Below are 23877 nucleotides of genomic sequence, written 5' to 3'. Positions count from 1 at the left end.
GAAGTTATGGGTGAATATTCTGTGATCGGCACCTCTGGGGATATTTTCATTTAAAACTGTTGTTTCTAGAAGAGAAGTTGGTCAAAAAATGAGTGCTTATTTAGATTGGTTATGGCTTTAGATCATTTGGTTATAAGATTGCTAACAGAGACTATGCAGCTTGAAGATGTCATAATTCCTTTGTCCCTTAAATTTTAGGTGCTGAAGTTTACTTGTCAACCTTTATACTCACATCTTTGCTTACTGGGGCAGATGTGTATTCAGTTTGTGTGTTGTTCAACAAATATTTATATCTAAGATGTGGCGTGCCTGGTATATAGTGTCTAAAACACGCCAAGTACTACACGAGGCGCTGTCCTGAGCAGCAGGAGTAGGGAATAGAAAAGAAAACGGGGAAAAAAAAAAAGACTTTACCCTCACGGGAGCTTGTGTTTTAGATGAAAAAACAGTTTTAAAAATGGAAATATGCAATGTGTTGGATGGTAAAAAAAATGCTGCAGACAAAGATGATACAGAATAAGGAGAATAAGAAGTTACAAGAGTCGAAATTGGGATGCTTGTCATTTTAAAAGAAGGTATTTAAGTAAGACCTGTCCCGGGCTGGTGAGATGGCTCAGTAATGAGTGACAGTGCTTGCTGCCAAGCCTGACAACCTGAGTTCATTCCCTGAGACCCAAATGGTGACAGAATCAACTCCTGCAAAGTTGTTCCCTACCCTATGCATGTGCCCTGTGGCATGGGCACCTCTGTGGACACAAAAATCAATAAAAGATAATAAGGCTGCATGGTCAAGTGATAATCGAGGAGATACTTGAACGGAATGAGGTAGCAGGAGACATTTGACTGTCTGCTAGGACATTGTGATAGGCTGAGGAACTTGCAAGAGTGGAGGTTGGTAGGTGGTAACCTGCATAGTGGGTCTCATGGATCCTGGGAGGCAACAGTGGCTAATAGGGCCACAGGAATGCCTCTCTGGGGGATGGTTAAGATGCAGATTAAAGAAAAGGCAGGCTCTACTTAGACAAAATGTGTACCACGTGGGACACGTGCTGGTTTAGTTTTGAGGTTTGAACTATTGCCTGCGTCACAAATATAAATTACCAGTCTCCAAGCCATAGTCCAAACACCTTAGCTATTTCCATGATATCCCTATCCGTGATACTAACAGCCCCAGGCACTTTCCTTGCAGTCTTACTAGATGACAGCTGCTTTGTTCATTTTTATTTTGTTCTGAGTGTATAGACTTTGATAAGTTAATTCACATGACTTGACATATCACATAGAAAATTATTTTAGGAACTGTCTTACAGAATTTTGGTATAGCAGCAAAGAAAACTGTTCGCAATTATCCAGAAAGTTTATTGAAATGTTTTCCTATTTACTTATCTATGCAATTCCAGATTTTAAAAATGTACTTCATACAAAGCAGCCTATTCCAGTAAATCGAATAAAACAGGAGATACGCTCTCACTATTCTTTACTTAGGTAGACATGAGGTTTGCACAAGTATGCCATCTGTGTTTTCAAATATATTTTTATAAAAATACATGTACTATGTCCTTGGTGTTTTTAGTTAGTAGGTGCATATGTTAATTTGTTAGCTTTTTGGAGGACTGGGGAGGGAAATCTTGAAACTGAAAATTTGAGAACTTCTCATATATATTATGAAATTTGACATTAATATCAAACTCTATTTTCATATATCTTTGTTTCTCTAAGACCTAGCAGTATAAAGAAGTTTGCATTTTTTTTTTGCCTTTAACTACTTCATCTACTCTATTTGTGGATCTATTATTTGGATCTAACCTCCTTTTTAGACCTATATTTTCATCTGCCTTTTGAGGATGCTCACTTTGATGTCTTTTTGAATAGGCCTAAAATCAGATTGTTAGCTTCTCCCTCAAATACCTCTTTATTGTAACTCTGATCCCTCATTTGATATTTTGATTTCTTTTTCAATAATTTATAAGACATTTACAATGAATAAAACTACAGTTAATGGTATACATTTATAGATTTAAAATCTACCTTTTAATAATGTTGTTTCTCAAATTAAATAAGTAAATGTGTATGGGTGTTTTGTCTCTATGTATGTCCATACACAACAATGCATGCCTTCTGCTTGGGCCAGGAGAGGTGACAGATCCCCTGGGATCGGGTGAGGCTGTTGTGAGACACGACATCGGTGCTAGCAGTGAAACTCAAGTCCTTTGCAAGAGCAGCCAGTGCTTCTGACTGTGGTTTCATCTCTCCAGCCCATTTCTCACATTTTGTGTGAATCAGAATTGTCCAAAGGAGTCGTTAAAAACAGGGCTTTGTGCCTTACCTTAGTGTTTCAGATGATGTAGGTTTGGGGTGTGACCTGAAAAATGAATTTCTACTAGGCTGCTCCTGCTTCTGGTCTGAGAAACATTAGCAGGCGCTTAGTTTTGCCATGTTAACAGGAGGGCATGACAACCATCACATACACTTTGCAAGATTTAAAAATCCCGATGGTTCTGCTCCTAAACTTCCTTGTTTGCTTACTTGATTCCTAAAACTCAGGTATAATCTGTGACATAATTTTCGTTCTAGATACAGTATTTCACAGAATCATTTGAACTTACATAGTGCTCCATTTTAATAGTCGTATATGTTTGCTGACTTGCATAAGCATATATAATGTACTGATCTATACAAATTTTGAAGTCTAGAGCTCTATATGATTTTTGCATAATCAAAATAAATATTTTTGCACATCATAGAGCCCCTCATTCCTACCCCATCACTTTGGCTTTCCTCCATCACTCTTAAAACATAGCACATACTTTTTTGTGTGTGCTTTCTTTGCACATTTGAGAGTCACTCAAAATGTTGTACATAGCAATTATTTGTTCCTTTTCTTACTGAATTATGTTCTAATGTATGAATGATACCATGATTTATTTATCTGCTCTAATATTTAAGGAGACTTGGATGGTTTTTTATATTTGCTATTATGAAATCATTATTAGCTTTCTTATATAATTCTTTTGGTAGCTAGAAGGAATCATTTCTCTTGAGTGCATGCCCAGAAATGAAATTTCTGTGTCATATACAGACATATGTGTAGCTTGACTAGGTGCTGCCAAACATTTTCTGAAAATAGTTGTACCAGCTACATGAAAATTTTTTATTATTCCATTTTCTTGCTGTTTAGCACAGTCTATTTTTATAATACTGGTAGGTGTATAGTAACATACCAATGTAGATTTTATTTGTATTTCTCATTGAGTTGAACATTTTAATATGTTTATTTATTGTTGTATTTATTCTTTAGTTGATTTTTTTCTATTTTATTTTTAAATTTCTTTTTTTTTTTTTTAATTATTTTGAGACAGCCTTTCCCACCGCTTGGATTACATCTATTTTGAGGTGTTGCTGGGTAGAGCCTCCCATAGCAGACCAAGCATAACAGAGTATCATGAATAGTGTCAGGGGTTGGCTCTCTCCCATAGGGTGGGTCTTGTATTGGACCAGACATTGGTTAGACATTCTCTCAATCTCTGCGCTTTCTTTATCCTTGCACATCTTGTTGGCAGAACAAATTTTGGGTTGAAGCTTTATGGGTGAGTTGGTGTTCCCCCTCCCTCCATTAGGAGTCTTGTCTAGTTAAAAGGTGTCCTCATCAGTCTCCATGGCCTCTGCTACAATCCTGAGCAAGGTAACCCAGTCCCAGAAAGACATACATGGTATGTACTCACTTGTAAGCAGATTGCAGCCATATAATACAGGATTAACATACTACAATGCACAGACCATATAAGACAAGTAGCAAAGAGGACCCAAGGGAGGTTGCTTCACTCTCACTCAGAAGGGAAATAGAATAGACAGCATTAGTGGGTGAAGAGAGGGAACGAGGTAGGAGAGGGGGCTCAGAGATAAACGAGGGTCGAGCTCAGACCTGGGAAGAAGGGGATCTGGAGGACAGAGGCCTGCGGAGAACAGGGAAACTGTAGGAGGGGCATCTCTGTGACAAGCTGGAGACCCAAGTCAGGGCCGGCTTCTGGGAGGATATGAGGGGACGCTAGCTGTGACTCAGTAGAAGATTTTAATTCAAACTAAGTTTAATTGACCAATAATTTGTTTTGTGATTTGTACTTTTTCTGATCTGTTTAAGAAACCTTTGCTTCAAAGTCACAAGGATATCCTTGTATGATTTCTTTTAAATGATGTTCTATTTTGGTTTATAAATTGCATCTGTGATTAGTTTTTATTACATTCATGTACCATGTGTTTGCTTGTCTATGTACGTGCATGCCTGTGTGCCTGTGTGCCTGTGTGTGTGTTTGTGTGTCCTGAGCACACCTTGAGGAAGTAGTACTTTTCCTCCACCATGTGTGGCCCTGGAATTGAACTCACGTAGTTTGGCTTGGCAGCAAGCACTTTTACCTGTTGACCCATCTCATCAGTCCTCAAATATCGGGACACTAAGATTCGAGTCATCCTGTGGGAATTCTGAGTGTTTGTCAGACATTCCAAGGAAATGAGACTAGTGTCTTGTGACCTTAGAGTCTTCAAAAACAGAGAATTTCTTAGAATGTGCTTCATGCCCCTCCCTGGTGTAGCAGATAACAGTGAGTACTTTAGGTTATTCCTCACAACTGGGCATTGCTATTTGTGCATATGCCTCTATGGAAAAACATGTTTTGCCATATGTAGCTTATCCTTATGTTGTGGTTCTCCTCAAGTGGCTCTTCCCAGAGTATAAATTGTCTGCTGGTCTGAATGAAGTTGGCTATTGCATGAGACTTTACTCCAGCTCGTTTTTAGGTTCCATTCACCCGGGCTCAGCCACCTTTAGAGCAGTAAACACTTAAATTAATTTTCATGCATGATTGAGAAAGTATTTTATCTTTATTCTTGTGTCATTTGTATAATTACATTCATGCTTATATATTTACACTTAATGGCATCGTTTTGTACGTTTATATATACTTTTATTGAAAAAGATTACCTTTTAAATACTGAATTGTAGGACTGTAACTGTAATTAATTAATCAGTGACTATGTCTGTGCATGTATGGGTCTGTTTCTGGATTATACTTCCCTACTAATCTAAGAAAATTCTACACTATATTAGTGACCATAGCTTTATCAGAAGTCTTGATGCTCAACAATAGAAATCCTCTAATTGCTCTTCAGTACTTATATCTTCATATAAACTTTATATGGATGTTCATGTGGTTAATTTCTTACCTTAAGGTTTTCTAGACTAAACTATTACATTCTTAGTTTGTATATAATATTTAAATTATGACTATGTGTTGACATTTTTGCATGATTTATAATAAAGAGCTGTGGGATATCATGGTTTTTCTCTTTCATATATGTTAATGCAATAAAGTTATATTTATTGTTGGTTGTTAAATAAGTCGTTGTTATTGAATAAATCCTGCTTGGCCATGATATCTTAATTTTTTTATATGTAACTAAATTCAGTTTTTTAAAATTTAGTTTAAAAAGCATGTCTCTATGCTTGTACAGAAGATTGGCCTATAATTTTTCTTAATGTCTTTTTCAGTTTTTGGTGTGAAGATAATGATGACATAATATTAATTGGAAGTTATTATTCTTTTTCTTCTCTGAAAGAGTTTGTATAAGAGTAATGTTATTTATTTAAAAATCTTTGAAGTAATATTTAGGATCAAAGGTTCTGTTGAAAATCTGTGAAGTATGGCTCAGTTCCTTTAATAGTGATAGGAAAAATCAGATTTTAAAAGTTTTTTTGTCAGTTTTGATAAGTTCCATTTTTTCAAATTGTCAGAAAAGTACTTATAATATGTAGGATCTGTAGTGTTGTTTTCTTTTTGTTTTGCTGTTGATAACTTAATGTTTTTCTCAGTCAATCTTCTAGGGTATATCAGCTTCATAAATTCTTCAGTGAATGAATGTGTAGCGTGTTTGGTTTTGCTTGTATGTTTTTTCGTTTCAGTGTTATCTGACATTTGTTTCCCAGCTTTCTGCAAGACAGAGGCTGAGTGCACCGTATAAATATATGATTTTTAAAGTGAGGGCACTGGGTCTTTTATTTTTATTCTTTGAATTTTATTTATTGTTTATTTATTTAAACTACCCTGCTATGTAGTCCTGGCTGGTGTAGAATGTGTTATTTAGACCAGCCTGGCCTCGAACTCACAGAGATTTTTCTGATTCTGCCTCTTGAGTACTGGGATTATGTGCCACCACAGATTGGTTAAAATTAGTTTTTGAGATTTTATTTATGTATTTTATGTGTAGGGGTGTTTTACCTGCATGTATGTTTGTGTACAACATGCAACCAGTGTCCTCAGAGGCCAGAAGAGAGTGGGAGATTCCTTTTAACTGGAGTTACACATGAGTGTTAGCCACTATGTGGGGGCTGAGAACTTAACCTGGGTCCTCTGAAAGAGCAGCCAGAACTCTTAACTGCTTAGCCATTGTTCCATCTGCTTTTTAATAAAAATTTATATATATAATGAAATATGGTTATATCTACGTCTTATTTCCTCCCTTCAACTCTTAACTATCTACCAACATTCGCCCTCCCAACTTTGTCTTTTAAAAACATTTCTTTTTCTTTAATTGTATATACACAAAATTATATATATGTTCATATATATAATGTTATATATTCCTAATATATAGATATGACTAGTTACTCATATGTTTTCAAGTGTTGCATAACAGATTCAGAAGTGCTCAGTAAAATAATTTTAAGCCCAATAGACAAGTACCAGGAAGATTAACAACAATGGCCAAATTGGCTTTATCCTTGAGATGCAGAGATGGTCCAACATATGCAAGTAAACAAATGTAAGAAATGACATCCCGCCTCAGTCACAGTCATAGGGGAGGGGAGTAGGGGGGAAATGGGAAGGAGGGAGGAATGGGAGGATACAAGGGATGGGATAAAAACTGAGATGTAATATGAGTAAGTTAATAAAATATATTTTAAAAATTAAAAAAGAAAAACAACTAATAAATATAAAATTGAAGTACAGAAAAAAAGAAATGTCATAAATGGGCTTACTGATAAAAGTCACATGTCATCTCAATAGATGCAGAAAAAAAACCCTTTGAAAAAAATCCAAAATGACTTACAGTAAAGTCCATGAGAAAGTAGGACTAGAGGGAACATTCCTGAGCATAATAAATGCTATATGTGGGAAGCCAACAGCCAGCATCATCATAAAACTTTCAATGATTCCACTGGAATCAGGAATGTGACCAGCCTATCCCTTCCCACTGTTCTCTGACAGTGTGTTTGAAGCAGTACTTGTAGCAATAAGGCCAGAGAAGAAAATTAAAGGAATACAAGTAGGGAAAGAAACCAAAATATTCCTATTTACAAATAACGTGGTATTATACATGAAAAGGTCCTGCAAATTTTACCAGAACGCTAGAAATGATAAATTCAGAAACATGGCAGGAAATAGAATCAACATGCACAACCAATAGCTTTTCCCTACATCACCAACTAACACACAGAGGAGGAGATCCTGGCTATAATCCCATTCGCAACAGCCTCAAAGAAAATAATATATTTTGTAGTAAACCAGCCAACAAACTAAAAGACCTCTACGGTGAAAACTTTAAGCTTCCAAAGAAAAAGATAAAGACACTAGAAAATGGAAAACATCTCATGCTCATGGGTTGGTAGAATTAATATTGTGAAAATGACCATTCAGTCAAAATCCATTTGCAAACTCAGTACAAACCCAATTAAAATCCTCACCTCACTATTCGTAGAAATAGAAAACAAAACCTGTCCTAATTTTCATTTCCAATCACAAAGGACACTGGATAGCCAAAACAATCCTGGGTATCAAGAACAGTGGTAGACGGATCACCACTCCAGATCCCAAGGTATATTATGGGGCCATGTAATAAAAATAATGTGATAGTGGCATAAAACCAGAAGGCATTTCCTCTAATATCAGGGGTGAAGGGTTAATATGCATAACAGCCATGGCATGTCCAGACACCAGCCTTTCTAAGCTCTATTCCCCATTCTCTGTTTCTTACATTCTTTCCACCCTCTCTTGCTTGATGTTTCCTGAGCCTTGAGCAAAGTGATCCATACAGATATTCCATCTATGGCTGAACATTCACAGTGTTGGTAGGCATTGTAAGTAGGGTTGTTTGTCTTATTTCTTAGTAGCGTAGTATATAGAAAAGTTACTGCATTTTGCAGGTTGATTTGGTATCCTTATACTTTGATCAAAATATTTGTCAGAGATGAGAGTATTTTGTTAGAGTCTTTAGGTATGCTTTTAAGTATAGGATAATATCCTCTACAAACAGGTACAATTTAATTCTTTTTGTTCTTGTTTATCCTTTAAAAACAGGTACAATTGAATGATTTTTTTTTCTTGTTTATGTTTATTTCTTGTTCTTGCCTTATTGCTCTAGCTAAGAGTTCAGGTATAATATTGAATAAGAGTAGAGAAAGTGTACACTCTAGATTTTAAAGAAAATACTTTTAGCTTTTACCCATTCAGTACAATGTTGGCTATAGGTCTGACATATATGTCCACTATTATTTTTGAGGCATGGGCTTTTCATTTATAATTTCTTCAGAGTTTTTGCTATGAAAGACTTTGGTTTTTGACAATGGTCGGGGTTTTTTGTTTGTTTATTTTTCATTTTTTTTTGCTTTTTTGTATTTTGATCATATTTTTATCATGTTTCATTTATTCATTTGCATATGTTGAACTGTTCTTGTGCCTCTGATATGAAACCAATTTGATCATGGTATATATAATTTCTTTAATGTGATGTTGAATTAGTTTTGCAAGTAATTTGCTAATTCTTACTCATCTGTAGCCATCAGCTAAGTTTTGGTCTATGCTTTTCATTTTCTCCTCCTCCTCCTCCTCCTCCTCCCCCTCCTCCTCCTCCTCCTCCTCTTCTTCTTCCTCTTCTTCTTCTTTAGTGGACTTACCTGGTTTCATAGGTGATAACTGGCTTTGTAGATGGAAGCTTGTAAGCATTTACTCTTTATTTTGTAGAAGAATCTGAGGAGCTCTTGGTGTTCTTCTTTAAATGTCTTAATAAAATTTTGTAGTCTATCCATCCAGTTCTGGGTTTTTTAAATAGATAAACGTTATTACTGCCTTGAGTCTCACTGCTCATTACAGATACATCAGCTGCCATCTGGCTTGATTTTGGTTGGTCATATATATCTAAAGTTTTATTCATTCCTTCTATCTTTTCCAATTTATTTGGGTATGTTTCAACACAGTCCTAACGATGTCCATATTTCAGTGGTATCTGCTATAAATCTTCTCCTTCATCTCTGATTTTATTAATTTGTATCTTCTATACTGTTGACTAGAGGCTTGCTAATGAACCAACCTTGTCTCACCAATTCTTCAATTACCTCTTGGTCATTCCAAAGTGCATCATTCAATGAATAGTGTTTTCTGCTTTTCTTGCTACTGATTTCTAATTTGAATCCATTGTGATCTGATCTGATACAATTCTTTGTATTTCTGTATTTGTTAAGACTTGCTTTATGGCATAGAATATTACTATTTTAGAGAGCGTTCCATGGGCTGCTGATAAAAATCTGAAATGGCTAGGGAGTTCTGTAGATACCTGTTTTGTCCATTTGATTTGTGACACAGTCTTAACTCTGAAGTTTTAAATTTCACTTTTAATACAGTGTGTGTGTGTGTGTTGTATTCATTTTTTTCACATATGTTTGTGGGTGTAGGGATACATGCTTGCCAAAGGTAGAGTTGGTGTCATTTTTACATCACTCACCATCTTATTTTTGAGACAGGGTCTCCTACTAAACAGTTGTCCTTTCATTCAGACTGGGTTGGCCATCAAACCCCCTAGGTCACCCTGTTTCTGTATGCCCATTTCTGGGGTTACAGATGTACGCTGCCATGCCAGGCTTCCAGTGGGTGCTAGGGAACTGCAGCAAGTGCCGTATTCACTGAGTGATCTCATCACTCTCTGTATTTTAGTTGTGTCTGGATGATTCATTGACAAGAGTAGACGCTGATTGCTATATATGGCACTTTCCATTTATATCCAGTTGTGTTTGTTTTACAAATTGGATACATCAGCAACTAGAGCATACATGTTTATATTTGTTATATAGTCTTGATGGATTGTCCCATGTACTGATGACTGGCTCTGCCTTACAGTCTGTTTTGCCAGATCAGAACGGTGGTGTTCTTGCTTGCTTTTAGATTCCATTTGTGGAATGTCATCTCCCAGCCTTTCACTTTCATTCTGTTTCTGTGTTTTGCCTATGCAATGTATTTCTTGGAGATAAGAAATAATTGTATCTTACTTTAAATTTATTTGCCCAGTCTGAATCTTAACTGGAGAGTTAAGACTGTTTATATTTAATGTCATTGGCAAATACGTAGCAGCTTTCCCATGCACCTCAGAGAATTGGTAATTTCTTGTGTTAATAATTTTATTCTTTCCATTTATTTATTTATCCTCCTTATCGTGTGATTTATTCTGTCCCAGGATCTTGTGAGTGTGTGTATCTTTCTTCCTCTTACTGTGTCTAGGATCTCTTGGGAAGGCTATGCAATCCAGGCTTAGTGCTCATGAATCACTTTAGCTCATGAGTATGGTGGAAATGCTTTATTCCTCTTCAGCATTAAAGGATACTTTTGATACAGCAGTCTTAGTACGTAGTCATTTTATTTCAGGGTTCGAAATGGTACTACCCATGTTTTCTTGGTCTCTATGGTTTCTTCTCACCAGTCTGTTGTTATTTTGATTGGTTTGTGTATTTTTAAGCAACTTGGCGCTTGTGTTTTAAGCTTTTAATATCATTTCTTTGTTCTGTACTCTTGGCACTTAGGTATCATAGCACATGGAAAGCTTCTGTTCCAATCCTGCCTGTTGGCCTCGTGTACTTGAATGTCCATTTGATTCCCTAGAATTGGAAAAGGTTCTGCTCTCATTTCATCGAGTAAGTTTTGTGTGTGTGTGTGTGCCTTTGCTCCCTATTTTGATGACCATTTCTAACATTGCATATTTGTAGGTTTGGTCTCTGAATCCTGTTCCAGAAGTTTGCATATATTTTCCTGAATGTAAGAAACCCTTAACCTTACCCTAAGTCCTGACGTCTATTTTTGTCTTATGTCTTTTTGAATTTGTTAAGTATCTCATCCAACTGTGTAGTCCCAACTCTGTTTCTAAAAATAGCCCTGTTCATGCTGTCGGCTTATTTAAATCCTCATTGAGGTCACTTATCAATATTAAAGCTAGATTTTTGAATTCTTTGGCACATTCGCCATTATTCTACATTTGGATTCAGTGACTTGAAGAACTGTGAACTTTCAGACGAGCCATGTTGCCACTTTGTCATATTTCTTGTAGCTTCAAGTAGTAATTTGTTCATCTTTTGCAGTGACTATCTTTTGCAATTTTATTTGAAGTTCTTTACTGGTAGCTTTCTCTTTAGGGCTCAATCTTCAGTACCACTCAGGGGGAAAACAAACCGCCATAGCAACAGTCTTGAAACAAAGCAGATCTAGAAACAGCTCATTAAAATCAACTGTTACATCGCCAGCAACCACAGAAAACACAATTGCAAGAACAACAGAAACCGTGAAGTTAAAATTAATTAGGGCAAAATGAATGAAATAGAGCTGGGACAAAATTTAGGTAAAAGAAAAATATGGTTAAGTTAAAAAGGAAGGAGAAAGAGAATAAAGTGACAGAGGACAAGAGCGAGTGACAAAACTGGAACACATCTGTGTTTGCTAGGTAAAACCAAAGAGAGAAAAACCCCTGAAAATCAAGGATGCACAACAGAAGGGAGACATTGTAGGGGGCTAATCAGATTTACTTAACACCAGAAAAACTTAACACCAGAAAACTTTGTGCAATAATTGTATATAAAACAACCTAGCTCATCATCACACACAGCTTTCTTGATGCTCACAGGATTTATACTTTGTATTTAAGATTTTGTATTTTGTGGAATAGTTTCAATAGTCTGACATGTTTTAAACTGTTTTCTTTAAAATGATTTCAAGTTCTATTTTGAAGAGGTCTTTTGAGGCATAATCCATTTATCATTTAGACAAGAATGTGGGAAGATTAGCTTTTCAGAATGCAAATGTGCTGGTGTGGTATGGGAAGTGAACTTACTAAACACGTCTTTCTATGTTCTCATAGTCTTGTTTTTCTGATTTTAAGAAAACGTCATACCGCTACTTACGATGTTGCCTTTGTGTTTCATAAAGACACTTAATGATGACACAGGTCATTATTCTCTTAGGTTTGCAACAGCTGTGAAGAAGTTCAGCATCCTGAACCCACTCTTGATTTTCAGTGGGGATTGCTTAAACCCTTCGGTCTTAAGTACAATAACAAAAGGAAAGCATATGATTTCCATATTAAATGAATTGGGAGTACATTTTGCAGTTTTTGGTAAGTAATATTTATTTTTGAACTTTATAAAGCACTTTACATAAAACTAGATTTGATGCCAAATAACAATCGTTAAATAATCCTATTTACTGGCTTATAGGTCCTTGGAAGCAATTGTCAGGACTGAACAATGAACTTGAACAATTGTACTCAACCAAGATTTGACTTTAGACAGTGATTTTTAGTTGTGCCTGTGCAAAAGCGAGATGTGTCAGTAGAGAGGTTAAGGCCATAGCTCTGAAGCTGGCTGGGCCTGGGTCTGAACTGTCCTTGACCACACTGTCATCAAGTTATGAAAAAGAAAATGGCTGCTGTGCTTAGCAGTTTATTCCTTTATTTCCCCTTCAACCCAGGGGGCTGAGGCAGGAGGATCTCTGTAAGTCTGAAGCCAGTTTGGGGTATATAGTAAGTCCCTAGCTATCTTGGGTCTTGAAGTGAGTCCTTATCTCACTACCCACCCCGAAGGCTCCCAAACTAAACAGAACAGCACAACAATATCAACAAAATAAAGTGACTGATCTCTCAGTTGTTTCTTGATATAAAAATGGGCAAACAGTACTATCCCGTCACAGAGCATCTGTGAAGGCTGAAGAAGATAGTGGCCGTGCACACGAGGCTCCCATAAGCATCTTAGTTGGTCATTCTTAATGAGCAAATCCTAGGTAAGGAAAACAAAGGCTGTTGCAATTGTTAGCAAAGCATGAGGTGTCATTTTGAAAATATTTTGGACAATAGCTACTTATATTGAAATAATTAGAGTTTCAACAAGGGCTGATGTTTACAGGCTTCTGTTGGTTCATCTAAGTGCTGCCCCACTTGGGGGATACACAGCACCCAGCAGTGCTTATATCTCAATGTTTGCATGGTAGAAGATATTTTGTTTTTATTTTTGCATGTGAGTTTTTCTAGATTTTACACAGCGAATCAATAAAATTATCACCTAGGGGAAGGGGAGGGTGGAAGGAAGGTGGATCTGGGAGGAGGGGAGGGAAAGGGCTATGATTGGGTGGTAAAGTAAATAAATAAATTAAAAAATTAAATTATTGATTCACAGCTTTTAAGCAACCTCCTGTATATGCTATTAATATTTTAACCTTAAAAGGCAAAGAGTGCATTGTGAACATTTTCTCATGTTCTTTTATCATGTTAAAATAAAAATAATAATATTTATCATTTTGCCATTTATTGTACAGTTCAGGGTCACTAAGTTCATTCACATTGCTGCGAAGAGATTTTATTTTTATAACATTGATAGTTTCAAAGTGTTCCACTTAATGGATAGTCTTTTATTTAACAAATTCATTATTATATATTTAAGTGGTTTCCATTATTTTTTGTTGTTGTTGTTGGTTTTGTTTGTTTGTCTTTACAATAAAACTGGGAGTGCAGAGAGGTCGTCCTAACAGTTTAGGTGAGTATTAGGGATGTGGACGGTGAGAAGGGGGCAGGATGGCGAGGCCATCTGGCAAAAGACAGACCATATAGGATGTCAGCACTCATGGGGTCCTGCTCACACCCTCATGGCCTTTGCTTCTTTGTGACAGAGAAGATAAAGGAACAGGCAAAGCCAGCCCTCACAGTCAGGCAGTGGCCTTCTGCCATGTTTTACATGCACATACTGAAGACTGTGTCTGGACTCTAGAATGTTCTGTGTCTCAGTGCAGTGTATATTTGGTTAGTAGTTTTAGTCCATGCACTGATTTGGACTACACGTCCTAACTTTCCTCATTGCTTTGTTAAAAAGAAGGAAATTGCTGATTGTTGAGAAAGTTCCATCCAGCAGCACCTTTGACTGAGGACTGAGGCAATTTCCTGGGCTATGGTTTGATGTGCAATGTTGTCTCCATGCTCATGTATTAAAACACTTGGTCCCTAGCTTCTGGTACTGTTTGGGAAGGCTGAAGTACAGGTTGGATGTCTTGCCTAGGCTAGCTAGAAGGTTGTGGCCAGTGTTGGTTCTGGAAAGAACTCTCCCCATCCTGACTGAGCATTTCTGCTGTCACCAATGGAACCCTGCCTGCAATTCCCTCCTGATATTAAACTGTAAACTAAACCCAACCATTTAACTTGCCACCCTATAGACCCAAAGTCTCCCGTTTGGTTGAGTTTGCATTTCCGTTTGTGGTCCTTGTCCCTACTGCAAGAGGGCTCTGTTCCAGGAAAAGGAGAAGGGTCAGCCAATATTTGTTGGTCATATTCGACATACCAGTTTTGATGTTATACTGCGTTTTTGTTTTGACGTTTTTAAGTCCTTAAAAAGTAATTTATTGCATTTTGGGGTGTACTAAAGTATTCCAATAAATAGAAAGTGATCATAACACCCTCTATTGTAGTTTCATTCTGTTGTTGTGATACAATGTTGAGTAAAAGCATCATATGAAGGAAGGGATTTACTTTGTTTATACTTCCAGGTTATAGCCCATTATTAGGGGAAGTCAGGCAGGAATTCAAGTGGGATACACAGCAAAGAAACATTGCATGCTGGCTTCCTCGCAGACCTACACTTAGCCAGCTTTTTTAGACAACCCAGGACTCAGGGAATGGTGCTTCCCACAGTGGGCACTTCCCTTCTGTATTAACTAACAACCAAGATAATTCTTCACAGTCCCACCCATCAGCCGGTCTGACCTCTGCAGTCCCTCCATTGGGATGTTCAGAGTGTCTTCTCAGGTGACGCTAGGCTGTGTGACAAGTCGACAGTTAAATCTGACTAAGACACCACCATTTAGCTTCCCATTTTATAATGCTTCTCTCTAGTTTCTCTCATGTGCATTTTTCACGTAGTTGAGATCACATCACTTCTTTTATTGCTTTTTCTTGATCATTCTATAAGGCATTTCCTTGAGTATGTGAGTTGTATTCTGATACAAAATAGATGGCACATTAATGGGAGAATTTCAGGGACAGTATAATAAAAAGACTTGAAAGAAATGGAAGAAAGAAGAAAACAGATAATATAGCTGTGAGCACTTAAACAATGACGGCTTTAGACTTGGGTATGCTGTAAATTTCATAGACACTGGAATTTTAAGATGGAATTAAAACAAGTATGTCAAATTGCTTTTTTTACAGTTTCTTTTAAACATGTGGTTACAGAAAATATTAAAACTGCATGTGTTGCTATATACTATTCTCGTTAGCGTTATTACTGAGCATAGTGTAATGAAGCCGAAGAGGGAAGGGAGAAGGCCCTTGGGAAGGCCCGCGTGCAGGATGGCTTTCAGTGTAGCACACAGCCAAGTCCACAGTGACTTGAAGGAAGGGAGAAATCTGAGTAGTAATTACCTTCACCTTACTGTACATTCCAACTGGTTCTCTCACTTCCTGCCTGGATCCACCAGCTAGTGGAGTCCACTGAACTTGGAATGTCCAGAAGCCAAGCAGCGTAGGGACAGAAGGAAGCTGGGGAGAGCCCATCAAATATGCATGCTGGGCCATCTCATGAAAACGCCTTCTCTACTAAAATCATGGTATTTATAAAAACAATTTATTGTAGAGCAAGACATGTCTTTTCCGTGCTTTGCCCCTTCTGCCTAGTTCCCACACTCTTCAATAATCTTCAAATTTTAGAGTTCGGTCCAAGATTATATTGTACGTCTAAACAAATACGAATGCCAGTCATTGTTTATTTCATTTTTCTTGTTTAATTACCATCTCAGCTACATTTTGAAGAAAATCAATTTATTTTGTTGAAAATACCAAGTTGTATTTATACATTTAGAAACACACACACACACACACACACACACACACACACACACACACACACACACACACACACACACACCAATTACGAAGAGACCATGAATTTGAAAGAGAGCAAGGGGAGAGTGCATGGGAGGCTTGGCGGGAGGGAAAGGGAAGGGGAAATGATGGGATTATAGTAATCTCAAAAGATTAAAAACTATATTACAAGTTTTGTGTCTTGTGAGACTGTCATTCCTGGACTGGACACTTTGCTGCTTTTAAGAATCTTCCTTTTGTTGGGCATGGAGAATGACAGGAAAACATGGCCCTTTGAGTCATCTAAATAAGACACATATGAGCTCACAGAGCCTGGAGAAGCAAGCACAGGGCTGCACCAGGTCCTCTAAGCATATATTGTAGCTAAGTTGGTGTTTTTATGCGACTCCTGAATCTGAGAATGAGTAGGTCTCTGACTCTTGTGTCTGCTCTTAAGACTCTTTCCTCCTCCTGTTGGCTTGCCATGCCCAACTTCAATATGATGGTTTTGATTTATTTTATTATATTTTATTGTTTCATGTTTGCTTGTAATCACTTGAAAGTCTCCTCTTTTTTAATTAGAGGCAGAAATGGAGTGGATATGGAGGGAAAGGGAGGGGATGTGAGAAGGGAAGGAAAACCACCAGGAAATAGTATACAAGAAAAGAATCTATTTTCAATAAAAGGGGGAAATGGAGAATCTTTCTTCTTTTGCTTGTGGTACCAGGTGTGACTCAGGGCAAACTGATGATGGGGAGTTGGGATTGGACCTGTTATATGGGCTGAGAGTTACCAGGGAGCTGAGTCATCCTCTGGGGAATTAAAAGCACTTATCTCAGCATGTGTCAGTGGTGTGATGTGTGTTGTCTATTCTTGCCTCAGGCTGCTCCAGAGTTGGTTTTGCCCTTGCCAACTTTGGTCCACCTGGGCGTACTTCTAGCTGTCAGTGGTAACGGTTAAGCACAGAGGCATAAACTTCCCAGGTACAAATGGAAGTGGTCAAGTGTTTAGGAGCCTGGTCAGCTTATAAGAAACACCTTTTAAAAGAAACCTCCAGGGACTGGAGAGATGGCTTAGCTGCTAAACATGGTTTGCACAAATTTGAGTACCAGAGTTTGAATCTCAGCACCCATGTAGCAAGCCTGTAATTATAGGTTTCTCTGTCTGTCTGTCTGTGCCTGTCTCTCTGTCTGTCTCTCTGTGTGTGTGTGTGTGTGTGTGTGTGTGTGTGCGCGCGCGCACACACACACGCACACACACTCTCCATCCTTTGGCTTGCCTTTTTATTCTTTTGACAGTGTCTTTTAGTAGCAGAAATGTTGTTTTAGTGAATGAAGCTTGTGAACAGATACATATACATCATATCCGTGCATTGTGTTACATTTATCCCTAGGTGCTTTATTTAGAGGGACACAAGTGTAAGTGGCATAGTGCTTTACATTTCAAGTGCCTCGTGTTTATCTTAGTTTATAGAAAAAATGATTTCTGTAATTCTCTCTATTACAACCTTGTTTTAAGAGCTTATTCCTTTTATTAACATAACTTCATAAGACTTGTGAGCATCAAAAGTGTTATCGTAGGGAAATATAACTGCTTATTTAGCTAACAAAGTTGAGACTTGAATATTCAAAATGTTTGGGACCAGAAGTGATTTGGATCAGAGTTCTTTTGACTTTACCGTGTTTCCATCTTAATAATGAGTTATGTTGGAAATGGAATGCAATTCCAAGTAAATCATTGACATTTCACTTATGCTTGATACTACTTTGAAGAAAATTTCATGCAATGTTTTACTTCTCTTTATTTTGAAAGTCATCTGTTGTTACATGAACCTAAGTATGGAATCACTTACTTGCTTGTAGTATCATGTTGGTACTCAGAAAACTTCAGATTTGAGGTATTTAGATTAAAAAACCTATACATGATCATTATGTATGAGAATTCCAGCAATGAAGTTCTCCACAAGTCATGTGGGAGAAGCAGATATGCCAGGGTGTAGTGGAAGTTTTGGTTTCTTTGTAAACTCAGTTATGCAAATATGTTTTTGCTTTAATCCCAAGTGTGGGCTTTTAGTTTGGGCTTTAGCTTGTTCACAGCTGATAATTGCCTCGTGTGGGGTGTGGTCTTTGCCAGCTGCAGATAGTTGATGCTTAGAACTCTGAAGGGTATTTAAAAGAGAGCACGAAGGGAGAAGTGGCGGTTCAGAGGAGAGTGGCGGGGGACTGCCTGCTGCATTTGCTGTTGACAGCTGATAATGCATTGCCCCAGACAGAACCCCACAGCACTACCCAGCCAGAAGAAGTGAAGAGGTCTGTGCCCCACACTTTCCTCCTTCTAACCTTCTTTCTCTCCTACCAAGGGTTGGGGGGCTGGAAGGGAGGTAAAGGTGTTTAGGAACCCTAAGTAAGGTAGGTTGGTGAAAAATCAAAGCCTACACCAGGGTTTTCAATGAGAAATCCTTAAACTAATTATAAAAGTCTCTAAAAGAATAAAAGCCAAATAAAATTCACTTTGGCCTATGATTTTTTTTAAAGGACAGGTAAGTTGCCATCATCTGTCAGCATATTTTTTGGAGGAAAAAAAGTCAGCTTATACCTGAATTTTCTATTGATTCTTTGGTTTCATGTATCATATTAATTCTAAAATGCTATAAATATTTTACTATATTCTTAAAATATTCTGCTTTATGTAAATCTGCTGCTTTTAGAGATGCAATGATGAAATATAAATTCATGAAAAAATTTTATCTTATTTGAATATTCACTTAGAAAAGGGTCTGCCACAGGAACAGCTGCAGTAGTACACCCTGCCCCACCCCCGCTACTACCTTATAGCGTCTCTGGTGCTGACATTTCTGTCTGTGTGTGGGCAAGCGCTGCACTGATGTGCTGTGTCCCCAGCTTGCTTTTGGCTTCAGGAGACAGGATATTACTAAGTCACCCAAGCTTTATAACACAGTTAGGCTTTGAACTTGTGATCCTCCTGCCTCAGCCTCCCAAACAGCTTTGATGGCAGGCCTGTACCACCAATTCTGGATTTTATTTTCATAATTACTACTTATTTACCCTGTGGCAAATACAGTTATTTTAGAAAACAGAGTAGAGATATGCCAGGACTTTCCTCCTTGCATAGTGTGATTGAATTTTATGAAATTTTCAGTTAGGAATAAAATATGTATTTTTTATGAAGATTATCTGCATGCTCATATGAACTAAAAATAATTTTAAGTCAGTCTATTATTGAGCAGTCTTTAATCATGTCATTGCAGTTTGTTCTGTTGTGAGGCATCTTCTCCATGCTTCTTACAATTTCTTTTGGGATTGCAGCGCTTCCTGGTTTGCAAAGAGATATAGCTGAAACCTCTGAAAATCACAGTCTTTATAAATGAAAGCTGGGCTAATTAAATATATATATATATATATATATATATATATATATATATATATATATGTTTGAAAACAATGCTTGCTCTTACCATACAGTCTTGCACCTATTGGAAGCCACCACATGGAGAACTGCAATATCTTTGGGAGTAGAAAAGAGTTCTTGTGATTTAAGCTTTATGTATTTTTTTTTTCAATTTTAGGAAACCATGAGTTTGATTTTGGCGTTGATATTTTGGAAGAATATATGAAACAAATGCACTTTACATGGTTTCTCAGTAATGTCTATGACAGATTTACTTCTGAACCTCTTGGACATGGTACAGTCAAAAAGATAGTTAACTGGAACAATCTGAAAATTGGCTTAATGGGACTAGTTGAGGAAGACTGGCTCGACACTCTGGCCACAGTTAGCAAGTCCAACGTCAGCTACAAAGACTATGTCGAAACTGCTAACGAGCTAGCGGTGGAGTTGAGAGAAGAAGGGGCCGACCTTGTGATTGCAATGACGCACATGAAGTGGGGCAATGACACGAGGCTTGCCCAGCAAGCGGAAGGGCTCGATTTAATTCTGGGAGGCCATGACCATGAATATGGGGTCAGGAAAGTGAACGAGACTTGGATTGTCAAAAGTGGATCTGATTTCAAAAATCTAACAAAAATAAATATTCGGCTGCTTGATGCCTCTTTCCAGTATGTATTTGAGAAAGTGGACGTTTTGCGCTATTTGGAAGAAGATTCATATATCAAAGCAATAGTAAGAGATTTTACTCAAAACATACAGGTGGGTGAGTATTGCGTGTGTTGCTTAGCAACACGTGGTTGATCATGTGAACACTTTAGATGGTGTGGCAGACCACATCATAGCCTGTGACTGATGAATGCGCAACACCAAAATAGCATCTTCAGTCACAATGAATTTGTGATGGTTTTCTATCTTTTTAAATTTACACATCCCATTTATATTTTATTTCAACTTGGTAGTAATAATTGGAATTTAATATATTAGATTTATTTCTAATCATCTCTATATTGTAACCTTATTAATAAGAGCTTATGAATTTTATTTTTATAACATAACTTCATAAGCCTGTTGAGCACTGAAAGTGTTATTGTAGGGAAATATAGTTGGTTATTTAGCTAATACAGGTTGAGCATTTTGTATTCAAGGTATTGGGGACCAGAAATGATTTGGATCTTGGAGGTTTTTAAAAAAAATTCATAGTATTTACATGTTAATAATGAGCTATCTTGAAAAGTGAAATAAAAAATAAAAGGAATTTAGATCCACTGTAACATTGCTATTTATTTTAATTGATATCAATAAACTATTTTTTCTGTACCCAAATTTTACAAAAAAAAATCATGTCTTTAATAAAGAGATTGGTATATTTAAACCTACCTTAAAACACAAAAGCGCAGGTGAACTCATCAGCACATGCTTTTGCTCCCTTCGCTCTGTATGTAGGTCACATGTTCAGTGACTTCTCTTCAGGCCACTTAGGCCGGATGGTATATGAACCCTTAAGAGTGATCACCTTTCTACGAGGGCCCAAGCATGGTGGGAGAACTGCAGCTGCTTGGTATGCATGTGTGTATGTGTATGTGTGTGTGTATGTGTGTGTGTGTGTGCATGTGTGTGTTCGTGTGCATGTATGTGTGTGCATGTGTGTATTTGTGTGTATGTGTGTGTGCATGTGTGTGTATGTGTGTGCATGTGTTTGTGTGCGTGTGTGTTTGTGTGTATTTGTGTGTATGTGTGTGTGCATGTGTGCATGTGTTTGTGTATGTGTGCATGTGTGTGTGTATAGGAGAGAGACAGAGACAGAGAGACAGAGACAGAGAGAGACTAGAGATCAGACTAGCTCTATCTATAGCTATGCATTTATTGTTTAATATAGCTTTGGGCACTTGAGTTAATTCTGTAGGAACAGAGGCTTCTGTTGTTTCAGCTGGAAGGAAGTAATTAATTGTTTCTTGTATCATCTTGATGTTATGAATATTACAGATTTTTATAACAAGTTTCTAGCTCTAAAAGGCTAGCATAGAGGCTTTAAAACTGTATGATAACATGGCTTGCTACATACCTGAAAAATGAATGGCTGTTGGGTGGTTAGTATTTTGGTATTCCTTTCTTACTGTGATATGAAAGAGTTCCAGTAAATTCTTTTGATTTTTAATTAATTTGAAGTTAAAAATACAGAAAATGGAGAAAATTAATTAAAAAAATCAATAAAAACACAAGGAATGTTGATTTAGAAAGCTCTTTTTCTTCTTTTAGTATATGTTAGAAGAAGTTCTCTGCCCAATCAATATGGAATTAGATGGCCGTGAAATTACTGTAAGAAGATGTGAGAGCAATCTTGGAAATCTGGTGACGAATGCAATGTTAGAGGCCACGCGTGCTGATGTGGCCCTGCTTAACTCAGGTGATGTCTCTGTTTGAAGGGACATGAAATGACAAAAATCAGGTTTCCAGAATGTGTAGTAATAGTTAAAATATTTTTAAGATTTATGAAGTCTTAACTTAAAAACTTTATTAATTTCATGAGTTTAGCTACCCACTTCCAGTCATGATTGGGTATTTGGAATCAGATTTAGGAGTTCAGTTTACTAGAAACTTAAAAGCATTGGGTTTTTAGATTTTTGACTTACTGATGAGATTTCTATGAAGATATTGCCTGTCACTCATCTGTCTTAAACATGTGCTGTTACGGTTTGACTAAATGAAAAGTGTATATTTAAGTCTTTCACTTGAAACTCTTGAGCTTTGACCAGTCTTGCCTTCCTTCCCCTTTCATAAGAAAATAGTAAGAGTTTCCTGCTGGACCGACAGGGACCTGCTCTTAGCCTATTCCTTTTTGTATGAAGTTGGTAGACTTAGAATTTTGAGATTTTAAGCATCTATAGAAAATTAAAAGCAATCCTCTGAAAACAACTTTAATTCATAGTCTGTAACTGAGACTTGGGTGTTGTCTAGTCACAGAGACGAGGTTCCTGATTTTCCAGTTTAGAATGTAAGGTGGCAATGCAGCTCAGTGGAAGAGTCCTGGCTGGTGTGCACCAGCCCTTGGCGTTGGTCCCTAGTCCAGGGCCTACCTGCCCCTTCCCGCATATCATCCAAATGATATACTGCTTTGAATTCTGATGTTGGAGGAAGATACAAATGGTCTTAGCTTCACATAGATGTGGTCTAGAATTGTCCATGGAAATGTTTCCCAAGAGTGGACTTTTCTGTACTTGCTGCCCGTAAAGACTTCTGTCCCGGAACTCATAGGCCTAGTTCTGTGGACATGGGGAGAGAGCAGTGGCTTTCCAGTTACAACATTACAACATACTACTTAAGAAGAACATGGTAGTTAACATGAAGTTATATCCTCTAAATGAATGTTATATGTAAATGAGGCTGGAAGTAAAGGTAAGGAAGACGTCAGAAACCTGTTTAGGGCTTTTTGCCTTCGGGATATAAGATGCTGAGGTTAAATGTAAGTAGCATTGAGTCAACAAAGTACTGCCATATGGAGAAAACTTAAAACACGTCTTCCCACCTCTTGCATCCCTTAGGCACTCTCAGGTCTGACAGGATACACCCACCAGGGAACTTCACTCTGCATGACCTTTTGGCTGTACTCCCCATAGTGGACCCAGTTTTAGTTATCAGAGTAACTGGTGCACAGCTGCTGGAAGCCCTCGAAAACGGGGTTTACAAGTACCCAGATCTAGATGGGAGGTATGTCCACTGATTTCTGCTAAGTTATGTACTGATTTTTTAAATGGGACTGAAAAAAAGACAAATTTAAAAATGGTAAATGTTAATGTAATAAAATGTAAGTATAGCTTAAAACTCTCATTCTTATGTTTGATAAATAACTTTGAGAGTGGCAAAATATTGGTATGTAAAAATAAGCTGTTATTAAAAATAGGTATTATTTTTAGTTATTTATAGATATATTTACTTAGGTACTGAATTTCAGTATTTAGTACCTAAACCCAGTTTTTAACTTCATTAAATTTATTTGAAAAATAAAAGACTACTTTGCTGTTTGGCTTTTATACCCAGATCTTTTATATCCAGATCTCACTAGAATTCTTAGGAAGATGAGGCTATGGGAGTAGACTTAGATGTGTGGGCACTTCTCTGTGTGTTCTAGCCTGAAAGCAGATGTCTGAGAATATTATAATCTAGGTGTTGTCATATGAATTATAAGCTGAAAGTGCATGAAAAAAAATCCCCTGGAGAAAGAATTCAGAGAAACACTTTATGCTTTCATAAACTACTATATCAAATTTGGTTAAAATATGTATAGGAATATTATTAACACACTATAAGATTCATCCACTTAATCTGTATAAT

General features: G+C 37.2%; 1 protein-coding gene across 5 annotated transcripts in view; it reads left to right on the top strand.

The window, feature by feature from the left end:
- The window catches only part of LOC311608708 (mannosylglucosyl-3-phosphoglycerate phosphatase-like), a 42493-nt gene that overhangs the window by 3251 nt on the left and 15365 nt on the right, over window positions 1-23877 (top strand). For 3 of the 5 annotated variants that reach the window (XR_014783095.1, XR_014783096.1, XM_084801322.1), the window contains exons 2-5: window positions 12266-12417; window positions 19727-20307; window positions 21805-21952; window positions 23088-23253. Coding sequence is in view for 3 of the 5 variants with exons in the window: in XM_084801322.1 (XP_084657448.1) it covers window positions 12266-12417; window positions 19727-20307; window positions 21805-21952; window positions 23088-23253 (1047 nt within the window). In the remaining 2 variants the exon portion in view is untranslated. Of the gene's footprint in view, window positions 1-6795; window positions 6814-10837; window positions 10949-12265; window positions 12418-19726; window positions 20308-21804; window positions 21953-23087; window positions 23254-23877 lie in introns of those variants that run through there. The other 2 variants (XM_084801324.1, XM_084801323.1) reach the window with 2 other exon arrangements.

This window comes from Acomys minous (genome assembly GCF_964271855.1).
Source record: "Acomys minous genome assembly, chromosome: 11".
In the NCBI taxonomy this organism is placed as follows: domain Eukaryota; kingdom Metazoa; phylum Chordata; class Mammalia; order Rodentia; family Muridae; genus Acomys; species Acomys minous.
The sequence above is the reverse complement of the archived record's forward strand: the minus strand, read 5'-3'. Positions and strand labels throughout refer to the sequence as shown.